The sequence below is a fragment of the Fundulus heteroclitus genome, chromosome 4 (assembly GCF_011125445.2).
Source record: "Fundulus heteroclitus isolate FHET01 chromosome 4, MU-UCD_Fhet_4.1, whole genome shotgun sequence".
In the NCBI taxonomy this organism is placed as follows: Eukaryota; Metazoa; Chordata; class Actinopteri; order Cyprinodontiformes; family Fundulidae; genus Fundulus; species Fundulus heteroclitus.
In genome coordinates this window covers 3,523,472-3,545,966 of record NC_046364.1, presented here as the reverse complement: position 1 = coordinate 3,545,966, position 22,495 = coordinate 3,523,472, and the positions used below count along the sequence as shown (strand labels likewise).

Sequence of the window (22,495 nt, the reverse complement as noted above, 5' to 3'; positions counted from 1 at the left end):
TCGTCATTCGGAACAAGCTTGCCCGATGTTCACCCGTGTACGACTCCTCTCTCTGTCCAGAGCCCTTTTCCTCTTTCTTGCCTGCTCCAACATGGGCTTTTGCTGTTTTCTCGCTGGTTCCGCCATGATAACTGCACAAATATCGCCACTGCGCTAGCAACGAGCATGCCTTTCACTGCGGGCGTGTAGCAGTTCTCGCCGTAAAGCAAGACCGACTCTCGCGATGCACCAGACTTCTGAGCCTGTGAGTGCGGGCCGAGGGCTCCTGCAATTGCAAGTGCGGTATTTCCCCCACAGACCACCAGGGCGGCCAAGAAAACCTTTGTTCGACCTGAAATGACTCATTTAATCATCCAAAACGGTATGGAACACATTAATTAACTGAAAAATGTTGCATAGTATGCCTTTAACCCATAGCAATACAGGTGCAAAATTCAATGCAAGACCACCATTTAACCACAAGAGGGTTAAAAGCAGGATTTTGACTAAAATGCACAAATTTGTCAAAACAATAACCAGGATATGTAGACAGTACTATAAGACAATCATGTTAACTGTTTATCAGCAAAAAAAAAAAAAAAAAAAAAAAAAAAAAATAGGGGTGAGTTACCCTTTAATAAACCACAAAAGATGGTTTTTGATTTCTATTCCTGGGATATTAATTATGCAATCAACCACTACCCCACGCTTGTTTGGCTGCAGTTTCATGTAGTCTACATTGATTCAGCAGGAGGTTTTTTTTTTTTTCATCTACTAAAATCTGCAGAGCAAACCGAGTTGCAAGGCTATTTGCTCCGGTTGTAGTTTTTGTAAAAATACATAAATAAGGACAAATTTTCCTCTAAATGCTGGAAAATGTCTTATTTAAATGGAGACCACCTCAGCACAAAGAATGTTTTGGGCTATAGATCTGTTTTATGCCCCAGAAGGAACTGGAGGATGTCACCGGGGATGTCTGAGTTTTTCTCCTGGACTTACAAACAGTATTTTTTTGGTTGTTTCTCTGAACACTTGAGATTGAAAGCACCGGTGATTAGAGCTGCAGGCGTCCTGCTGTGTTACTTCAGGAGGAGTCTTAAGGTGAAGATGAGCGATAACCACTTTGGATTCTGACCCACACCACAGAGAAACACTTGGACCTTCACTGCCAGACAACACGTCGTTTTCTCTTTTTAAACATTTGGTTTGTGAAGCTTGAACGTTATCTTTGTGTTTTCTCATTCGTCTATCTGTTCTCTCATCTCTGTCAGCTTTTTCCACCACACGATTAATACTTTAAAAGGGAACTTCGTGTACTTTTGGTCCATGTCATGCAGTCTGAACTCAGGATAGAGAGCAAATGAACTCTTGATGAAAAGACGCAGTCAGATTTGTGGGTTTTCTGAATGTGAAGGGACTCAATCATGAGGTGATTCTCCGCTGCTTGTTTTCTTTCATCAAATATTCAAAACCCACAACGGTGCATCCTTCAAAAATCAACATCTTGGCATGGTTCCCTCTCCTACTCAGGGCTCATTCATCACTAAAAGGTTCATTTATTTTCAATGACGAGCTTGTTGTACTAAATGAAACGAGTCAGAGGGATGCCTGCAGAGTTGCTGCGTGTTTAATCTAAAAACCTGCAAGTAAACATTTAATAAAATCACACTGACAAAACAGGAAATTGCTCAGAAATTCAAACAACCTGGACTTCCTTCAGAGTGATCAGTGATATCTTTTTGATTTTAACTGTTAAATGATGTTTCATTATAAAAAAATAACAAATCTTTAAAAAGGCAGGATGCAGCGACTGGATTATGTTTTATGCTAAACTCAAAGCTTAAGATACCTCGATCCTTTTAAACACTTTTACAGTTTGTCAAATTCATTAACCAACAAGCCACAATCAGCCTGTTTTTGTTTGTTAGGTAATTTTGCTGTAAAAACTTTATTAATTTGGTGGGAAAAAAATCCTCTGACTGAGAGCAGATCTTTGCCAGAGCCAAAACTGTCAAGTTTTGATTGAGGAAGGACCCAAACGCAGACAAGCTGCTAACTGCGAGGTTTTAATACCAGAATAAGGAACGAGGAACAGGGCAGGAACACAAACCACGAGGTAGAAAAATGGAAAAAATGTGATGGAGCAACACAAAGTCAAAGGAAGAAACCAGAGATGAATAATGAGCAATGGTGAAGTCAAGGCCTGTTCTTCAGAGACCAAGGCCACACCAAGTTTTAAAACTTAATATTTAGTTTGTAAATATTCAGCACAGACCTAAAAATTTTGTTCAGAGCTAAATATTTAGCTTGCACAGTAAATATTTAATTTGAAATCTGGGTTACAAGCTAAATATTTAGTTCCAAACTAAATATTTATCTTCCAAACTAAAGATTTAATTTCCAAACTAAATATTTAGTTTACAAAGTAAATCTTTAGTTTGGAACCGTGACATTTTTTATGTGCATGAATGAGATGGTGAAAATAGGATTGAAAAATTAACCCCTGTGTTGTTTTTTTTCTCTTATGACAGACTAAAACACCCAAAAAGAATGTCGTCAGATTTTGATTGGAACTTTACAAACAGCACCCCATACCAGTCTGGTTCTGTAAACGTTAAAGTGCACCAAGAATTCAAGGTCATAAACTAATTTTTTTTATTTTTTTTTTACTGAGAAGCCTGCATTGGGCTCTGCTCTCACATGGACTCACAAATGGGCTTTTTTAACTTTGATGATCAAATGCAGTAATCCACTCTGGTGCTTTGAAACCTTTAAGTGTAACAAGAATTCACGATCAGGAACAATAACATTGTTTTTTTTTTTCTGAGACGGCTGCGAGCCGATGGGTTCTCTTCTGTTGCTTTTGCTTTTCAGGCACATTCAGTTTGTTGCTTCTCTTTGGGTGAAGATCAAAGGGAGTTAAATTTTCACGTTATTGACCAAAACTATAGAGTCTCAAACCGGACTCGATTTATTTTCTCAAGGCACAACAAGACCAAGGCCGAGCCCGAGACCAAGAAAAATTGGTCTTGAGACCAGCCCTGGTAATGAGAACCAGGGAGTTTATATACAGAAAGAGGTGAGGAGAAAAGTGAAGGAGAAATCAGGGGATGAGAAAACTGCAACTAGAATGCTAGCAACAAGAAAATTACTCCTCCCTTCAAATTCAAGAAAAGGCTCAAATTGTTCAATTCAATTAAATTCTATTTATATAACACCAATTCACATCACGTCATCATCAAGGTTCTTTCCAAAGTCAGACTCCATCAGATCCTCCAGGTTGGTGAGAAAGTTTCCTCTCTAAGGAAACCCAGCAGGTTGCATCAAGTCTCTCCAAGCAGCATTCACTCCTCCTGAAAGAGCGTAGAGCCACAGTGGACAGTCGTCTGCATTGTTGATGGCTTTGCAGCAATCCCTCATACTGAGCATGCATGAAGCGACAGTGGAGAGGAAAACTCCCCTTTAACAGGGAGGAGAACCTCCAGCAGAACCAGAACCAGGCTCAGTGAGAACGCTCATCTGCCTCGACCCACTGGGGCTTAGAGAAGACAGAGCAGAGACACAGAAAGCACAGAAGCTCACATTGATCTTAATTTTAACAGGCCTTTATTGGGCGACACCGTCTTTAACATGATTGCACTACCATCAGCGTCAGAACTGACAGAAACACGACACACACAAAAACATTAGAAACACTCCCATATCATGACAGTCTTTAGAAAAAAATTAAAATACATTAAAAATGAACATTTCCTTAATTAGCTTTTTACACATGCTGTGACATACATTTTGTGAAGCATAAAGCAAATAAAAGACAAAATACAAACCTCTTTGGCCGCATAAACTCAAAAGACTTCACTTTTCAAAAACCTATGGATGACTTGACGTTTCTTATTCAGCTCTTGCAGACAGCAGGGTTGCAAGCTGCAGAACGCGCGTCTCTCGCTCTTCAAGTGCGCCGGAATAATGTCCCCATAGAAACAACATGCAATCACCAGATGGAAGCAAAAAATAGGTTCCCCTCTTCACGGGTTTTTTTTTTTTTAAACCTTGTAAAGAATTTATGAATAATTTAACTGTGAAACAGAACCATGAACTGAAAATATATAAGAGTTGCCCTTGATGGCAGCTGTAAAAATAGCAAACAGGAAAAAACTAAAATGTAAAGAAACCCAAAAACTCAAACACCTTAAAGATTGTGACAGAAACATCGATACTGTTGTCCTGAAACTAGTTTTGTTGCTAATTTCGTAGCACTGGTTGGGCCATTGTCCACATGGAAGACGCATATAATCCCAAGCTTTAAACTTCCTCCAGTCCCATTTCATGTCAGACTGTTAGCCAAAAGCTAATTAGTAGATCACGGTCTTATTGGATTAATCATTGTTCTGTTTTTAGGGGCCTTAAAAATGTGGTAGCACTTCTGGTCCTATCTGCATTGTTTTAACCATTTTGTTTTTAACCTGTTTTTTTCCCCCCTTTTATATTGTCACAGATATTGTGTATTGGGAAAAGGGCTAAATTGATTGATTGATTGATTGATTGGTCGATCGATCAATCACTGGTCTGGGTACCAAATTACATGCAAATCCAACCTTTTTTAGATTCTTAGCCTGTCACTTTACTTTGTGTACATTTGCACATTTTCTTGTCTAAAATTAAAAGTGAAAACAGATACCATTTATGCAACATATTTACTTTTATCACAGGATCTGTTAAGATGATATTGGGAAACATTTATTTAGTTTTATTTGACCATAGAAGGGCTCATATTTTTGCTGTTTTATCATAATTGTGGCAAAGTTTCTATGGTCTTGTGTTTGTGGGTTGTCCATGTAAGCAGCCACATAACGCAGTAAGACGCTGTTTTAAAGTATCGCTGTGTCCTGCGGCGCTGCGGTCTCTCATAATTGGAGCACAGCAGCTGCTGCTCGGCTGAATGGGCTGTCTTTAATGAGTTTGCTCATTATTGACGATAGTTTATGGAAACCTGTTCCCAAGGTTTGACCAAATTAAAGAATTTGTGTTTGTCACATTCTGTTTGTGAGGCCAAAGTTCTACTGTTAGATTAATCACGTCCTGTCTCCAGTGTGACTCAGATTGTCTTCAGTAAATTAAGTGATCAGGATTTCCAGCCAAACAGCATAGGGACTCAGTTAGTTGGTTAAAACATCCATTAATAAGCCAAAAACTGTCCCTCGGTTCTCCTCAGCAGGGTTAAATATAAGTTGCGTTCCTGGTTGTTGGCTCTAGCTTGAGATTCATGTTCCAGTTTTGTTTCCACCTGATAATCTCATGATTTTTCAGGCTGTCACATCAACACTTTTTACTGCTCTGAGAGCAGTTTTGTTCACATGATTTGTACTTTTGTGCAATCCTGCGGTCTGGTGTCGCTGTGAAAGCTTTCATTATTATGCAAAACCAATGCAAGTCACTGTCACACTGTCCTAAACCTCTTTGATGAGTCACTCTTTACAGCTTGCCCTTTTTTCCATTTTGTCCCTGTTGGACAGTTTATTAAAAGCAGTAATTATGTGCCTTAAAAAAGGAATAAAAAAAATTTTGCACATAATGCCACATTACAAGCACATATATCAATCTATTTTATTAGATATGATGTGACAGACAAATTTAATGTAGTGCATGGTTTTGTAGTAATTATTTTTAAAGTGGCAAACCTAAAACTCTATGGTGTGGTGGGCCTTTGGATTCCTGACCACTCATCAACTTTGACAATCTTCTCTGTCCCACAGCATGATGCGTCCACCTCCATGCTTTACCTTGGAAACGTTGCTCATAGAGCAGACTGGGTCAGATTGGATGGAGAGAATCTGTGAACATCTGTGATCAACCTTCAGCTGTTTCCTCAAATTCTCAGTTGGATTTCAGTCTAGACTTTGACTAGACCATTCTTAGATATGAATATTCCTTTACCAAAACCATCCTTTGTATCTCTGTTTGTGAGTTTAGGGTGTTTCTCCTGCTACAAAACTTTACATTGGCATTACATGTCAAAACAAATGGGTGTATAATTTCCTTGCACTTAACTACAGCTGAAAAAACAGAAAACTAACGGTTAGCATGATGCTAATTTGCATTGAAAATCCCAGTTGGGATACTAGCGGCATTAGCATTTTAATGTTTTCAACGATTCTTATTATCTAAAACAACCAAAATGCCTCCTAGAAGTATCTTACACCAACCAATACTTTATAAAAAACATAACACCCACAGACAGATGTTTAAAGGCAGTTGAAACGGTATTACAGGATACTTTAACACTGCAGAAACGTGGCTTTTATTGTAGCCTTTGAATTCTAAGGCGGCCCTGTAGGAAAAGGCTGCTTACCCATCATTCAGAAACTGTTGCTGCATCAATGCTGGATGTGCAGGAGTCTCCACTTCTCCAGCTTCTGACTCATGTTCAAAGATGTAATGTTGTACTATTGTGTATATATTTGCAGCCATTCCCACCCGAGTGCCAAATGTAAACAATGAGTTGGGGGGCACAGTGAGGTTGAAACTGGGGAGGTGAAATCTCATCATCTGAGGATGATTTTGTGCAAAAAATGTTATGACAATGTTTTGCATAGCCCATAGACCTATCCTAAATGTTTAAAACGCAGAACAGCTGCATTTATAATGAGATAAAATTACACACAGATGGACTCTATTTGCTAAATAGGTGCATTAAATCAACTTGCACCAAATTTTATTTGGGTGTACTTTAATAAAAGGGGTTAAATACAAATACATACCATACGTTTTTAGATGTTAATTGATCAAAGTCAAATATTTTTCTTCACAACTATCCTCTAATGACAGCTGCTCTCATTCTTGTAAACAACTGGTTGTATTTTTTATATCTGCTGTTCTTATATGGCAAATTTATGACAGACATGGAGAAAGAGCGTGTAAAAAAACATCTTATCCTTGAAATCTTGAGGAGATATCAGGCACAGTTTTAACCGTACCCAGACGGAGGATCTGTAGGACGAGGCAGCCACTCACTGTTCAGTCCTCAGTATTACAAGGCAGCAGCTACAGCTGTGCTGGATGATGATTTACCTCTTAGCCAAGAATTTCAAACCCCAATGCTTTAGATAAAATGTTTAATGATCAAATGTTAATTTAAGAAACCACTTTTCTTGCACTAAATGACCTATTTGCTCATATATGATCATAAAATATTAACAAATAAATCAACAATAATATCTTGTGATTTCTGCATTGATTTTTTTTTTCTCACTGTGCTCCTGTGGGTGATGCTATAATTTCACCAAGTATTTCAGTATTACCTTTAATCTACAAAGATTAAAAATTATACAGTAAAATTAGGATTTACATTTCTAAATGCTGTAGGGAGTTTTAGTGTTTTACGGGGCACCATTTATGGAGCTTCGCGCCTAAAAGTTAACAGCACTATTTTCTGGCATTTAGATAGGTGTGTTTTTTTCAAGGTAACTTTTTTTGCCATTATGTATATCTAAGCATTTAATGAAATATCAAAATAGTTGGAAATTTTAATAAATCTTTAAATATTTCGCTGACATTTATACAAACATTTGGCTAAAAATGGCAACATTCAGCTAAATGCTTAAACATTTAAAGGGATCCATGATGAGTTGTAACAATAGACTTTATTTGAAGAACATCTATTTTAGATGTAAAAACACAGAAAAATCACTGTAAGGTGTTTAGTTTTTATAAATTTTAATAAAATATTGTCACACGTCGCCATGTTGTTTACGCTGCAATGCATTCTGCGTAAATGACGTATATTGGGTCCTAGCGCTAGCTCTGTCCAATCAAAACAGCAACGAGTTACATTAAACCTTTTCAGTTTGAACTGGAGCGCGTTGAAATTGTTGACAATAATAATAATAATAAATAATAATAATAATAATAATAATAATAATAATAATAATAATAATAAATGGTGAATAACACCTACCACTCGTAGGTACCACTATTTGATCCCGGCAACTTCATTGGTACTTTTAAACGTGTACTGACCTTTTGAACTAGAAGAATCAGATGACACCTTAACTTTATGAAATATAAACATGTTTACAAGTATGATTTTAAAAGGAAGAGAAACTGAATAAAATAACATTTTTCATGCATCTCACCGGAGGGTTGTGGTATTTTTTTGAACAGTTCTGGGGGCTCATGGGCCCCATGTTGGTGACCCCTGCCATAAAAAAAATTTCCCATTCCAAATGTAACATGTTGTTGGAGAGAAGTTGTCCTCGTAAGCAAGTTTCCAACAATTCAGTAGGTTAGTGCAACCAACAAATTAGTTAGATCTCCTGAAAGAGATGTGTAAATCATTATAGATCCAGAATTTAAAAATGGGCTTGGCTCATTTGCCGTATTACAAGATGGTCACCCAGTTTGCAAATTCCCTTAGACTCAATTGATATATATATATATATATATATATATATATATATATATATATATATATATATATATATATATATATATATATATATATATATATATATATAATATAATATAATGTAATTTTTGCTCTAGCAATATTAGCACAGGATTTGAGTCCTTTTTGAGTGTTTTTAATTGACAACAGTTGCTGCATTTTGGCAGCTTTAATAAATAAATTCAAACAACATTTAAATGCATTTGAATGCATTTGTCTGCATTTGTAATAATAGTAATTGAATAGATGTGGTCCTATTTCCTATGAAGTTAAAGAGAATATAGTTTAGTTTTTAAAAGTAAAATACCTTGCGTTGTACCAAACATTTTTTAATTATAAGGTTTTATCCAACATGTTTCCATGTGTACCAGACACGTTTGCTTAAAATCTTTCTTGAAATGGAGTTGGGGGGGGGGGGGGGGGCGCACAAAATCACTACAGGGGCCGCAAACTGGGCCGCACTTTGGGAGCGCCTGACTGGAACCGTTGGTGACGTCACCGCCGTGCCGTTCCAGAGGCACGTGACGGTGACTCGGCGCGGGTCAGCTGATATAAAGTCGGCTCCGTTTTTTTCGACAACAAGCTCAGTCACTGCTGTTGGTTCTGGTTCTGATTCTGGCACAATGAGGAGCCTGGCCGTGTTAGTGCTGGCGGCGTTAGCGTTCACGAACGACGCCCTGGTTCGGTGAGTTTATTTGTTTTTTTCAGGCGTTTATCTTTTTTTTCCATTGTTGTTTTTCCTTGTTTGTTCAAAACGACCGGAGTCGGAGCTAACTGTGTTAGCATTAACTTCCCACAAGGTTAACCGTGTTAGCGCCACTTTAACGGTCCCGCTGTCGGGTTAAGGCCTTATCCGCAGAAGGTTTGCGTTTATTTTCGGTGTTTAAATGCCTTCCACCGCGGTCAGGTGACCCGCTGTTTGTCTCAACAAGCCCAGCTAATCTTGTGACATGAAGCTGCAGCCGCTAGCTGCGCTGGAGTCTCAGCTTGTGCAATGAAACGCAGAAAGTCGATTAAAGCACTTAAAATTTTGCGTTGTTATTATTTTTATTTTTTAGCTCCAAGACCGCCAGAGAGTCTGTTTCGGTTTATTTTCTCTAAAAATAGCTTTACACTTGGGGTGAAGGGTACATGGAGCATTTTTATTAACATTGTCACCATTTTAAAGGTGCACAATATCAACAAACTGTCGTGATCAGTCCATCCAGCCGTCTTGTTCCGGGTTTCTGGGGGCTGATCACCGGGGTAAGCGGTCCAAATCCGGCCCTCTCCACAGAACTGATCCGGAGATCGCAATGCTTTGCTTTGTTTCAGGAAATTCTGTCTGCATCAGGGTCTATTCCCACTTTTTTTAAAATGGGCATGTTGGAAAAATGTACCTCTCAAAAAAATGTAATGTTGTTTCAAACGGTTTTAAACTGGAGGATTTTTAAAATAACCAGAAAAGAACACACAAATCACAAGTTTGAGTTTAAAAATTAAAATTCTGGAATGAAATGTGACTAAATATCGCTTGGTTTAAAGAGGGGGAGTGAGTAAGATATTTTAATTAAGAATCTGTAATTAGTGAGAATAACACCCCCCCCCCCCCCAAAAAAAGTCACATAAAAAAACTGCAGCATAATAAAATTCTGAAATTAAGATAAAAGATGTTTAAAATTCCTTAATCTGTGGTGTTTATCTACATCAAGTTAAAACGCGAACTAAGACATTTTTGGGGAGGAAAGAGTTTTACTCCTTCAGATAAAGTGAGCCTATTCCCGTCATATGAACATTTCAACAATAAACTTCTGCTGAGTCACTAATGGGACTGATTCAAAACATAGATAATGCAGTTCTCAGTATATATTTATCGTATTAACAGGAAGTCTCAAATCTGCAGTAGCCAATAAAAAGCAGTTGTTTTTTTTTTATGAGCAGCAAGTTGCCTAATTCTTCAGCTATAACAGCAACTGACTCTGTGATGGTAACAAACCAGTAACCACACTGCAAAAAAGGGAACTAAAAGGAAAATCTTGTTAAAATGAGTGCATTTGAGCAGATGAATAAGATTATCTGCCAATGGAATAAGATTCTTGCGCTAAAATCTTATTTCATGTGCAGTATATCTTAATTATCTTATATTAGGGGTCAAAATACTCACTCCATTGGCAGATAATCATAGTTAACTGCTCAAATCAAGGACAAATGCACTCATTTCAAGATCTTTTACCTTTAGTTCCCTTTTTAGCAGTGCACTGACGTTCTGCATGACCCAAGCTATTCCCACGCAGAACCAATGTGTATGCGGTTCTGTTTCTACACTAGGCTTTGCTCATTCCTGTTTTAAAGGGTTTCCATGCTATGTTGTAACATTGCATTTGAAACTTCATTTATTTTTTTACAGCAGCTGGCTTAAAACATGACTAATCCCAAAACTATTTTTCTAAGCATCTCCTGATCAACTTGCTGACTGAAGGAAGCGTTTCCGCTGACAGTTTGTCGTGTTGGAACTGGCTCTCGTGTATTATTAGGACAAAAAGCTGTCAGGCTCCACCTGAAACTCACGTCTATTCTGTCAGTTTATCGTGTTGTGAGTGTCTTTCTGTACTCTCCACCATGTTTGCGTGTCTTCTGGTGAAGCCCTTCTCTCCAACGTCTTCAGGCAAATGTAACAACTTTTATGCTCAAAAACAAGAGAAATGTTAGTGATCTTAAAAAGGGTGAGCTGGTGGTCCAAACAGCAACAACAACTCGCTAGTTCCTGCCATCATAACGTCTGTTTCAGTAGCCGTTTATAATTCAGCCGTGACAAAACCAGCGCTACAAGTTGACCTCCGTTTCTCCATATCAAAACTTGTTTTGATACAAATAGACAACACCTACAAACACACAATTAAATGCATCACAATGAACAAAATGTCTGATTGTTGCTGTACAAAAAAATAACCACTTTGTTGTAGGCTGTAAACCAAAATTATTGTGACGTTTGGAGCCATTTTTCGGCGCCGATCTACAGAAAAGGCCAGTTTTGATCTCTGAGGATGGTGCAGCTCTAGTTTTGTTTGTAGCAACTGGCTGACAGACTCTGAAGCTGCAACACGGCGATTAAAAATGTGACTTTACAGTAAATCTGTTTTAAATTAGGGCTGCACAATTAATCGCATTTTCAATATAATCGCGATTTAAAAAAAAACGCAATTTCCAAATCGCAGAGGTCTGCAATTTTTGGCTATGTAACAATTAGGGAATTAGACACGTCCTTTAGGTGTCGGTAAAATGTTTAAAGTGGGTTTGCCTCCACATGGAAGGGAAGACAGTTGCAGCAGTGAGATAATCTAATTGTTTTACTTGTTTTAGAGTTTATATAATCATACATAGCATTAAGTACAGGTCAATCCGTTTAATACATAGACTTGCTTGTTGGTTGCACTTTATGTTCAACAAGGATTGATGTCCAAATCAATTAAAAGCTGTTCTCTTGAACAATATTCTGATTAATAGAAACACTAAAAATTCTTGTTTTAAATAGTCCTTGTTTACAAACGTCTTTATTTAGACGCCATTTTTGTTGCTTGTGGTTAATGCAGAGACAAGTCAAAATTGCAATTTTGGTTGAAATATATTGTAGGCAGAACGCAATCATTTCTGCACCGAGTTTAGATGCTGTGAGTCTTTTAGCAACTAATTTGCACAGCGAGGAAACAAATTGATTTGTTGTTTGTATATATTTAAAAAGACATGATAAATTAAACTGGAAAAAAAATCGCATTAAATCGCAGTATTAAGAAAAAAACATCTCAATTTGATTATTTTCCAAATCCGTTCTGCCCTAGTTTAAATCAGAGCAGTTTTATTGCCCATAAATGCAGCTGTAGTTCATGTACAGCTTTTTCTTTCTGGAAATGGGAGTAAAACCTTTTCATGGTCAAACTGTAACTAAACCTGAGCTGAATGGACTGAATCTGCTGCTGGGATACAGTTTTATTTTTTATTTTTTTTAAGTCATTTAAAAAAACAAAAAAAACTATTCAAAATCATTGGTGCTGGGCGTTGGTGACGTGTGTTTATCGGATATTTATTTTTTTTTTTTTGTTCCCTTCTCCTCAGAATTCCCTTAAAGAAATTCCGTTCGATCCGCCGCGAGCTCACCGACTCGGGAAGGAGTGCGGAGGAGCTCCTGGCCGGCCAACACTCCTTGAAGTACAACTTGGGCTTCCCCGCCAGTAACGGTCCCACTCCAGAGACTCTGAAGAACTACCTGGATGTAAGCACCTCTCTGTGACCCGAGCGACTCTTTAACGCGACGCGGCGAGCCGAGGCAGAACCGAACAAAGGTTCTGTTGTGCTGCAGCGTTGGCTCACTTATTTATTTTTCTCCAAAAGGCCGATAAAGTGTTGAAACTGTGAAGGCGTGTGATCTCTGCCAGCTGACCGGTTTACTCTGGGATTGGAGAGCAAATTAGATTTTCACCTTCTGGTTTCATGACATCAGAACCTCTAGATCCTGATAATAAATTCAGTTTATAGGAAACTGTTAGCCAAACAAATCAAGTGATTAAGAGGAATAATTTATCATTAATTTAAATGTGGAGTTGAGAACTCAGAAATACTTACACCACAGTAGTCCTCAGATTTATTCATTTCAATTTATACACTTATCTACAGAATCCTCAAATACTTAAACAATCATGTAGTTTTAATCTTAAAATGTATATTTCTAAAAGTTTTCCATTTAGAAAATCGAGCTTATTTCTTTTAATGTGGCAGCAATGATACAATTATGAAGTTAACTTTAATTATATAGAATATACCTATTTGGATGTTTATCAACTCTAATGAACTAGAATTAAGTAAGGTTAATATTCTTTCTTAATAAAACAGGAATGGTATGTTTTTTTTGTTTAACCATTTAAAGTTTAACTTTTAATTTATAACTGAAATGTTTCTTTTTTTTATTAACTTTATTACTATTAAGTAGTAAAGAAGCCAATGTAAAATATTACATAAACATATTCAGAATAAACCTATTGGCTTGAACATTTACTGCAATAGTTAAAATGTTTTTTAAGCTGTTATTTAACTGACTTCTGAGGTCTAAAGGTATAAACTGCATCTGGCTGGAAGCGCTGCAGCGTTAATTATCCTTTTATTAAGGACAATAGGAGTGAGAAAACCTTCAGTTTCACAGTTAAACTCTCGGAGAATTTAAAGAGAAGTGAAAATCAACCTTGTAATGAATCTAAGTCGATTTCTCCTTTTTTACTTTCGAGAAGCGCTGAGGCCAGAATGACTCGGCAGAAGCTGAGACTGCGTTTAGCAACGAGCCGAGTCGTGTTCTGTCATATGAGACGGAAACCTGAGGTCATGAATGTGTGAAGTAACGGTTTCTGTTCCGCAGCAGCGTTTGTATTATAACCTGCCTCCTCATAGCACTGCTGTGACAGCGGGACAAACTGCTCAGGTGGTCCTTAAATCAGCTTTATGGTCTAAAGCGGACTTTATTCCCTGTGGCCAGGCTCAGTACTACGGAGAGATCGGTCTGGGAAGTCCTCCTCAGCTCTTCACCGTGGTGTTTGACACCGGCTCGTCCAACCTGTGGGTTCCCTCCGTTCACTGCTCCCTGCTGGACATCGCCTGCTGTGAGTCTCCTCTGCAACTAAACATTGTTTTTATTTTCCACTAATCTATTGATTTATTTATTTTTGCATGATCTCCATGCTTGTAAAAAAATATTCTGACTCACCTGTTCCTGTCTTCACACCTTTAAACGCCTCTTTATTGCCTCTTGTTGTCACTCTTCTTTGTTAGCTTTATAAATGATCCTCCACAAAATATTAATTTTTAAACTTAATTGACTTAATTTAAAATTTCTGTCAAGTAAGGTTATTTTTTATTTATTTATTTATTTTTTGAAAGAATCTTTTGACCTTCAAGCTTTTAACGTCTAAGAGAGTTTCTGTAACCCCAGTCGGTGGAGGCAGATGACCGTTCATACTGAGCCTGGTTCTGGTTCTGCTGGAGGTTCTCCTCCCTGTTAAAGGGGGGTTTTCCTCTCCACTGTCGCTTCATGCATGCTCAGTATGAGGGATTGCTACAAAGCCATCAACAATGCAGACGACTGTCCACTGTGGCTCTACGCTCTTTCAGGAGGAGTGAATGCTGCTTGGAGAGACTTGATGCAATCAACTGGTTCCCTTATATGGACATTTTTGACCAGTCTGTATAATCTGGTTGAACTTGATTTTGTAAAGTGCCTTGAGATGACATGTTTCATGATTTGGCGCTATATAAATAAAATTGAATTTTAAAAAAACAAGCATAATAACATGTTTGCAGACAAGCTTGTTCTCTTTAATTAGGCAATATTTCCAGCATCAGTAATAAAAATGAGCGACTTATTCATTTCTAAATAAACTCCAGAGCTCTAGTCAGACATTAAAGTTAAATAAAACTATCCTGTCATGTAGCTTCACTTTAATCTCAACCATTAATCTTAGTGATGAATGAAATGCTGAAATAAAACCAATAATTTTTAGATATCTGACTGAATTGTAGCGGTAGATTGACGACATGGAGGCTGAGAAGCGGACATTTCACAACTAAGCCATGTCTGGATAAACAAAGCAAATATTTCAGCTTTACAGCCACATTCTCAACTAAAATCAATCTAAAAGTTAACTTTGTACCCAAAGAAAGTGTAACGTTTCTTTATCGGAGCATGGAGCTGTAGGGCCGTGTGACTGAGGAGCTCTTTGCTCACCAAGAAACTGACGCTATGCAGCTTTAGTGAACTTATGTGATTTTAAACTACCGCTGATGGTGAAACTTTGAGACCGCAGCAATGTTTATATTTTTAAATGACGCAGGAATCTGAGTCAACAATTCTTTACATTTTGCAGCCCTGAAACACTCGACTGTAATAAACCGTCCAGAACCAAAAGGTAGTTTGACCTTTTTATTTTTATTTTCTGGTTGTTTCTTTTAGTGCTTCACCACAAATATAACTCGGCTAAGTCCAGCACATACGTGAAGAACGGGACGTCGTTCGCCATCCAGTATGGCTCTGGCAGTCTGTCAGGATACCTCAGTCAGGATACGTGCACGGTGAGTCTCTGCAGCAGCAAACTGTCGTCACTGCGTGAACTCATCTCACCCGGCTCCTTACGGCCGCGCAGATCGGCGACATCTCCGTGGAGAAGCAGCTGTTCGGTGAAGCCATCAAGCAGCCCGGCGTGGCCTTCATCGCCGCCAAGTTCGACGGGATCCTCGGCATGGCGTACCCCCGGATCTCCGTGGACGGCGTGGCTCCTGTGTTTGACAACATCATGAGCCAGAAGAAGGTGGAGCAGAACGTCTTCTCCTTCTACCTGAACAGGTGAGATGGATGAAGCATCACCTGTTGGCCCTGGCACACAGTAGTCTGATTTAGACTATAAAGGTAAAGTTACAGGTTCTCTGTGTCAAACCAATCAGTCGCTGTTTTGCAAACATGATGTTTATTAACAGTTTCCCTGAACAAAGCACTTTTACACATACGATGGATGCAGTTTAACGTTCTGATCATGTGAAATGCCAATTAAGCTTGAAAAAAGGGTCCAAAAACTACCTAAAACGTAACATTTAGAGAATATGCACATTAACCTGCGTCCATGGAGCAAAAAAGCTGCTTTGTTTTTGTTTTTTTCGGGTCTCGGCAAACCAGACTTTCACTCAGCTCTCTCTGAAAACATTTCCACGCCTACCCAGGAGTCTTTGTCCGTTCTGGAGGCTCAGGCTGGAGCTTGTTTAAATTGTGTGTAGCCATTTATGTTGGGTCTGGTCTATAATGTGGAGAAATGTCCCTTAGTGAGATGTGACAGAAGATTTTTGTCGTAGGGCTGGACAGCGTTGAACTCGACACGTTCTTTGCAGAAATCACAAAAAAAACACGAACATAGCTCCGCTTTATTCACCACAGTGGAAAAACTCTCAAACCCTCCTGTTACTGTTCCACCAGAGCTCCACTCAACCAGCGCCTACAGTGAATTTGCCAAATTCTTTGCAGAGAAAATGTAGAAAAAAAATAAAACAATTACTGGATTAATCTGCACATCCACACCAAGTCCAGTATGAATGTTATGCTCAAACATAAATGCAGAGAATTGCTTTAGTTCAACTATAAAAGCTTTAGAAGTTATAAATCAGTTTATGATCCTCCTCCTGCTGACTTTTCTTTTCGGGTTACTTTTTTTATTTATCGTTACATACTCACAGCTTAATTCAGGTCACAGACACGCATGCTGATGTGGTTTCTCACACATTCAGGCATTCATTCAAGCCCAAACGTAGATTTGCACACATTAAAATGGAGAAAATGTCCTTCAATCAGAGGCTTCTCTCCCCTAATGAGGGTAAACGCATGTCCTTCTAGAGAAGAAGCCAGAAGGTGTCAGGGGTGGGAATGAAGGAGGATGGGAACAAATTGGTGTTAGTCTTCCATCCAGATGTTTAAATCGGAGTCTGTCGGAGGCTGCATATTGTTTTAATTGTTTTTTATTTTGTAACCAAGGGCTGCAGATGGATTTCTGCTTCGGTGCGTCTGATCTGCTGCCAAGCTTTTCATTTATTCTGGGGAGGATCTGGTTATCTCAAACCCAGACGTGTCTTGGTAATGAAAGAGCTGCAGGATTTCCATGCTGGAAGGAAATTAAATGTTTCAGTAATAAACAGTTTATACAGCAGTTGGCTGCTATCAGATGTCTTTTAGAGCTGTGTTGACTCATTAAGACGTGTCAGCAAGCAGCAATTCATCTCATCCAGCATGTTGGAGGCGTACGTTATAAAACTGAATACTTTGGTTTGATAGTCGTTGCATCTTTTCCCCATTAGACCATTGTTTACGGTGTTTTCTCAGACCCCAATAGGAAGGATCTATTTTGGCAGGCACTGGTCATATCTCTAATAACTACGCCATGGTTTTGCCCAGCTATTAATCCAACTATTGTCCTCCACTGATCTGGGATAAAGCACACGGGGCAGCAGGTCTCCCACAGCAGCTCAGACGTCCGTCTATCTGGTGACGCTCCGTCTCATTCTGGGGGATCTGAGGGTCTCCCTTGGCCAAAAAGGAAGATGCAGTTAATTTAAAAGTGAAGCTGCGGTTATTCCCACCGCTAACATATTGATGATTACAGTAATGGTATTTATAACATTTATTCTGATACATAGATGTGAGGGAAACATATTTTCAAAACCTGAAGTATAGCAAAGCAACAAACCAATTTTAAAATGTCCTCTGAAGATCCAGTAGATGAATCCCACATGCTTTCCTAAGTAAGTTTCATTTTTTTGAAGCCCCCCCTTCCCCCCCATGATTTGAATCCATTACTGTAACAAACTGTAGAAGTACCACTGGAGGTTTACCAGCGCCCTCTAGTGGCTTAACACAAATCAAGTTTGCGCATCAGATTGTCCAGTTCGGTTAAAGTCTGCAGCTTCTGCATCTGTAAACCAGTCAGGACCTCTGCAGCGTTATTGATGAGTCGGCTGCAACCAAGCGGTGCCTTTTTTAAACCATGCATGTCTGATCAGCTTGATATGAACTCCTAAGCTGCTGCTGCTGGTCGGCCAGGGAGGGGTGGGTAGCAGAATCTGTTCAAACGTAGATGTTCTCTCCATTTAAAGACTGATAACCGACTTATTGTGCACAATGTTGATCTTATTGAATATAAAATCGATGCATCTTTTACAAGTTGCATGAAGTTTTGCGCTGCTCTGTACTAAAGTGTCACAATCGGTGTTCATAATGATGTATAAAACGGACCGTCTGACAGAACTTCATGTAAAAAGGTTTTTTCAGTTAATTATTTAATTTTTTTTGTTTTTTTTTGTTTTTTAAATCAGGAACCCGGACACCGAGCCAGGAGGTGAGCTGCTGCTGGGAGGAACCGACCCAAAGTACTACACCGGAGACTTCCACTACGTCAACATTTCCCGACAGGCCTACTGGCAGATCCACATGGACGGGTGAGAATCCAAAGGACACAGCACAGAACGTCAATTCTTATGAAACTGCTTTATTATGACCAAAGATTGGCCCTTATTTACCTATTCTGAGCTGAAAAGGGATCAGAGCTTCTAAATAAGCATTTATAGTTAGACAATGTGTCTGAGTTTAATACTAGTCTTTAACATGAGATTTCAATTGACTTTTTATCGACGTGCAGTAAAGGCCCCAGAGTTGGGAATTGAACCCTGGCAGCTGTTTTGTCCTCATTTACCTGCCTTCACTTGTCGTCATGCTGTCATGGTTTCCAGGATGAGCATCGGCAGCCAGCTGAATCTGTGTAAAGGCGGCTGTGAGGCCATCGTGGACACGGGGACGTCTCTGATCACCGGCCCTGCAGCCGAGGTCAAATCTCTGCAGAAAGCCATCGGCGCTCTTCCACTCATCCAGGGAGAGGTGAGGGGGGGGGACCTGACGGGGGGGGGGCATGTTTCTGACAGAGCACATAAAATAAAGGTCTGTAGTGTTAGGTAACGACTGATGGAGCAAATCTGGAGAAAATATTCCTCTGTGAGACAGTTCCTTCAGTTTTTAGTGTCTTTTATTAAACTTTATGAAGTGTTCTGGGTGTCTGAGGAGAACGCTTAATCTGCTGTATCCCTCAGAAGCATTCATTGCTTAAACCTCCCCACAGTTTGTCACGTTACAAACTTCTGTGTATTTTATCAGGATTTCATTAGACAGACCAATGATGCACCGTTCTTGACATTCTCTGCCGTAAACATTATGTATAAGTTTAAATGGGGGGTGTTTGGGTTTTGCTGGTGGGGTCCTACAGGGATTTGTATTTGGTCCAGAATTGTTTAATTTCTATATTAATTACATATGTCCAAGGAATATTTAGGTTTATTAATAAATATAGACATTTTGTATAGATGCTGTATCAGAAATGTAATTCTTGAGAATGACGACAAACTAAGTTGGAAACCAGATATTCGACGCATGTAAAATTTCTAAAGGTGTCTTTTACTAACAAGGTTATCTACCTATTGGTGTATAATGCACTCATATTGCTTATTATACTGTAACTATGTTGAAAATTAGTTGCTAAACTGTAAACGGCAGCAACCATATAATGTATTATGGAATAGGCGTGGAAGTAAATGTTGGTCTTCATCCAATTCCTTTTCAAATTAACATTTTCTCTTTTATTCTTTAGTAAATTATTTAGATAATATTGTACAGTATTAGTTTTTGTACTGGCTTAGAAAAAAAAAACTACTAAATATGTAAAGGTTCAAGAGGTATAAATACATTTGCAAGGCATATTTTTTCCCATCCTTAAGATGCATTAAAAAATATTTAATTTTTTTTTTTTTTTTTTTGTAGCAAAATGTAAGCCTGAGACTTCAGAACCATTTAAATCTCTTTAACATCTTGACTAAGTGACTGATTCTCACGGAATAAACATTTTCAGATCATAAAAATGTGTTATCTGATACAGTAAAAGAAAATAAATTCCCTTTACTGCCTTTTAGCATTTTGCTTTAATGACGTTTTGATGTGTTTCAGTACATGGTTCCCTGTGAAAAGGTCCCAACTCTGCCAGTCATCACCTTCAACGTTGGCGGACTGACCTACAGTCTGACCGGAGAGCAGTACATCCTCAAGGTGAGTGTACCTAAGACCGTCCAACAGGGGGCGATGGAGAGCCGGCTGAGATGTTCTGGAAGTAAACCCAAACCAAAGTTTTTGACTCCGTCCTCTCGGCCCTGCAGGTTACTCAGGCTGGGAAGACCATGTGTCTGAGCGGATTCATGGGTCTGGACATCCCTCCCCCCGCCGGGCCGCTGTGGATCCTGGGAGACGTGTTCATCGGTCAGTACTACACCGTGTTCGACCGCCAAAACAACCGGGTGGGCTTCGCTAAATCCAAGTAAACGACGCATCGAGGATGCAGGCTGAGCGCCACGCTCCAGATCTGAGCTGCTGGTTTTCTTTTCTCTGATCAAAACGTACCTAACCATAGACTTTAGAACAAACCTGCACTGATGTGAAGAGTCTGGACCGGTTCTGACAAAAGGTGCAGCAGAACGGGGATTTGATGAGATGGTTCTGCTTTTAGAAAACATCCAAGTAATTTTTTTTTTTTTTTTTTTTTTTTTTTTTTTTTGTCCTTCAAAATCAGGGATTTGTTTTAATTGGTCTTTTAGGTGGAAGATGGTTTTACTACTGAACTGTTTTTTTTTTTTTTGTTTTTTTCCAATATAATTGGGCTGAATAAAACCATTTTTATTTAAAATATCTTGTGTTCTTTTTTGTCTAATTGTTTAAAAAATTATGTCAATGCTCATGCTTACTTAAAATATGGATTTTGCAGGTTTTTTCCTGTATGTCACTTTTCTAATGAATGGTGGTGGCTTGTCAGTAGGGGGCGCTAGAGCGCAGCAACGCCGAAACTTCAAGGCTGAAGTGTACATGCAGTAAATAAATTATGCAATAATAAAGTCATAATTATCACATCTGTTCTCATAAAATGTGTCTGACTTTTTGGATTTTTAGTTTTATTTGTGGTTGGGGTAATTTGAGTGTCGGCCTGAGTACGTCTGTCTGGGTGGCGAAGTGTGCCGCCAGGTGAGTTGATCTGTTACCTTTTTGGTTTCCATACACCTTCATGCTAGTCTCTCTGACCCTGTGACCAATCAGGGCTCTTTGTGTCATTCTTCATCCAATCACATTCATTCACCATACCTGTCATAGTTGCATCCCTGGCAGTTTAGCAGCACGACTGCCACTCAAACCTGCTGCAATAAGACAGAAGACAACGGAGCTTTGCATTGAAACAAACGAAGTCATTTATTTACCAATCAATTTCACACAGTTTTCATTGGAGGGAAAAACTGATAAAAGAAAGTTTGACAGGACTTTAGACTCCAGAGTCTACGGTCTGTTGTATATTCTCCGGCCTCTAGGGGCTGTTTCACAAAACCAAGATGGATTAAGATGAGATTTTCTAGAGATCCTGGCTGAAAGAAGCCGGGAACTCTGGTTCCCTAAAGCAGAAGCACCTCAGTTACCATCAGGTAACAGCCAGGTTTAGTTAATCCTGGTAAGGCAAGTTTATTTATATAGCACTTTTCAGTAGCAAAACATTCAAAGTGCTGCACATGAATGAAAAACATTAGACATGCATAGAAAAAAAAAGTTTTAGTTAATCCTGGGGGCCTTACCTGTTCAGTCAGTCAGAAACCAGTGAGGAGTTTTTTTTTTTTTTTAAATCACCCTGCATTTAAAATACCACTGAATCATAGCGGCTACTTTTTTTTTTTTTTTTTTTAACATGATGGTAGCCTATATCATATTAACTTTATAATTATCCATGTGGGCATTTTTACTGTTTTTTTTTTTTTTTTTTTTTTTTGAAGACATTTCTAAGTTTGACAAAAGGCCTTTAGGTTATTATTGCACGAGAGAATTAGAGAAATGGCAGATAAAGAAACTGTGTTGATGAAGTCCGGTGTTACACCATATTCTGACTGTTTTATTCTGTGAGGCGCTGTCGCTTTTTCAAAGCTTTACTCTGCCTAAAGTAGAAGATGTTACGGCAGCAATGCAAACATAAAAATGTCTAATATCTGGTGCCAAGAACGTCCCTGACCTCCTAAACTACTACTAATCTGTTATTGGTTATATTTGATCATGAATAAGATAATTTTGTTTCATGTTGGGTATCGTTCACTAACTTCTTTCCATTTGTTTAAGATTCTCTGCCTATTGTTTTTACACACAATGTTTTTTATTAATTATTAATAACACTACTAGAATCTAATATGAGGTGAACATTGTTTTGCAAAGGCTGCTGAAAGGGTTTCATCCCTCTCCTGCTTTTCTCATGGGTCAGTTAAACAGCGCCCCCTAGAGTCACAGAATCTGATAACATGTTTTCCTTTTATTTAGCTGCAGCGTTTCCTTTCTTGAGTTAGATCTGCATCAATTCCTCATCAGCCTCCATCTAAAGATGTTGCTGGTTTAGATTGATGTCTGGCGCACGCCTGTTATCCATTATAGCATCAGTGACTCTGTGATCGACCGCATGGTCTCAGGAA

At 38.7% G+C, this 22,495-nt stretch overlaps 1 protein-coding gene across 1 annotated transcript; it reads left to right on the top strand.

The window, feature by feature from the left end:
- Positions 1–8,951: 8,951 nt before the first annotated feature.
- ctsd (cathepsin D) lies at positions 8,952–20,555 on the top strand. The gene is made up of 9 exons (XM_036135877.1): positions 8,952–9,107; positions 12,512–12,668; positions 13,920–14,043; positions 15,390–15,508; positions 15,580–15,779; positions 18,287–18,409; positions 18,701–18,845; positions 19,962–20,060; positions 20,168–20,555. Exons 1-9 carry the CDS (start codon positions 9,046–9,048, stop codon positions 20,327–20,329), a joined length of 1,191 nt encoding a protein of 396 aa, XP_035991770.1. The 5' UTR covers positions 8,952–9,045; the 3' UTR covers positions 20,330–20,555.
- The last annotated feature ends 1,940 nt before the right edge of the window (positions 20,556–22,495 follow it).

Coding starts and splice junctions, on each gene's coding strand:
- ctsd (XM_036135877.1), top strand. CDS start 9,046: ATGAGGAGCCTGGCCGTGTTAGTGCTGGCGGCGTTAGCGTTCACGAAC. Junction 12,669..13,919: donor CTCTGAAGAACTACCTGGAT/GTAAGCACCTCT, acceptor CCCTGTGGCCAG/GCTCAGTACTACGGAGAGAT. Junction 15,780..18,286: donor TTCTCCTTCTACCTGAACAG/GTGAGATGGATG, acceptor TTTTTAAATCAG/GAACCCGGACACCGAGCCAG.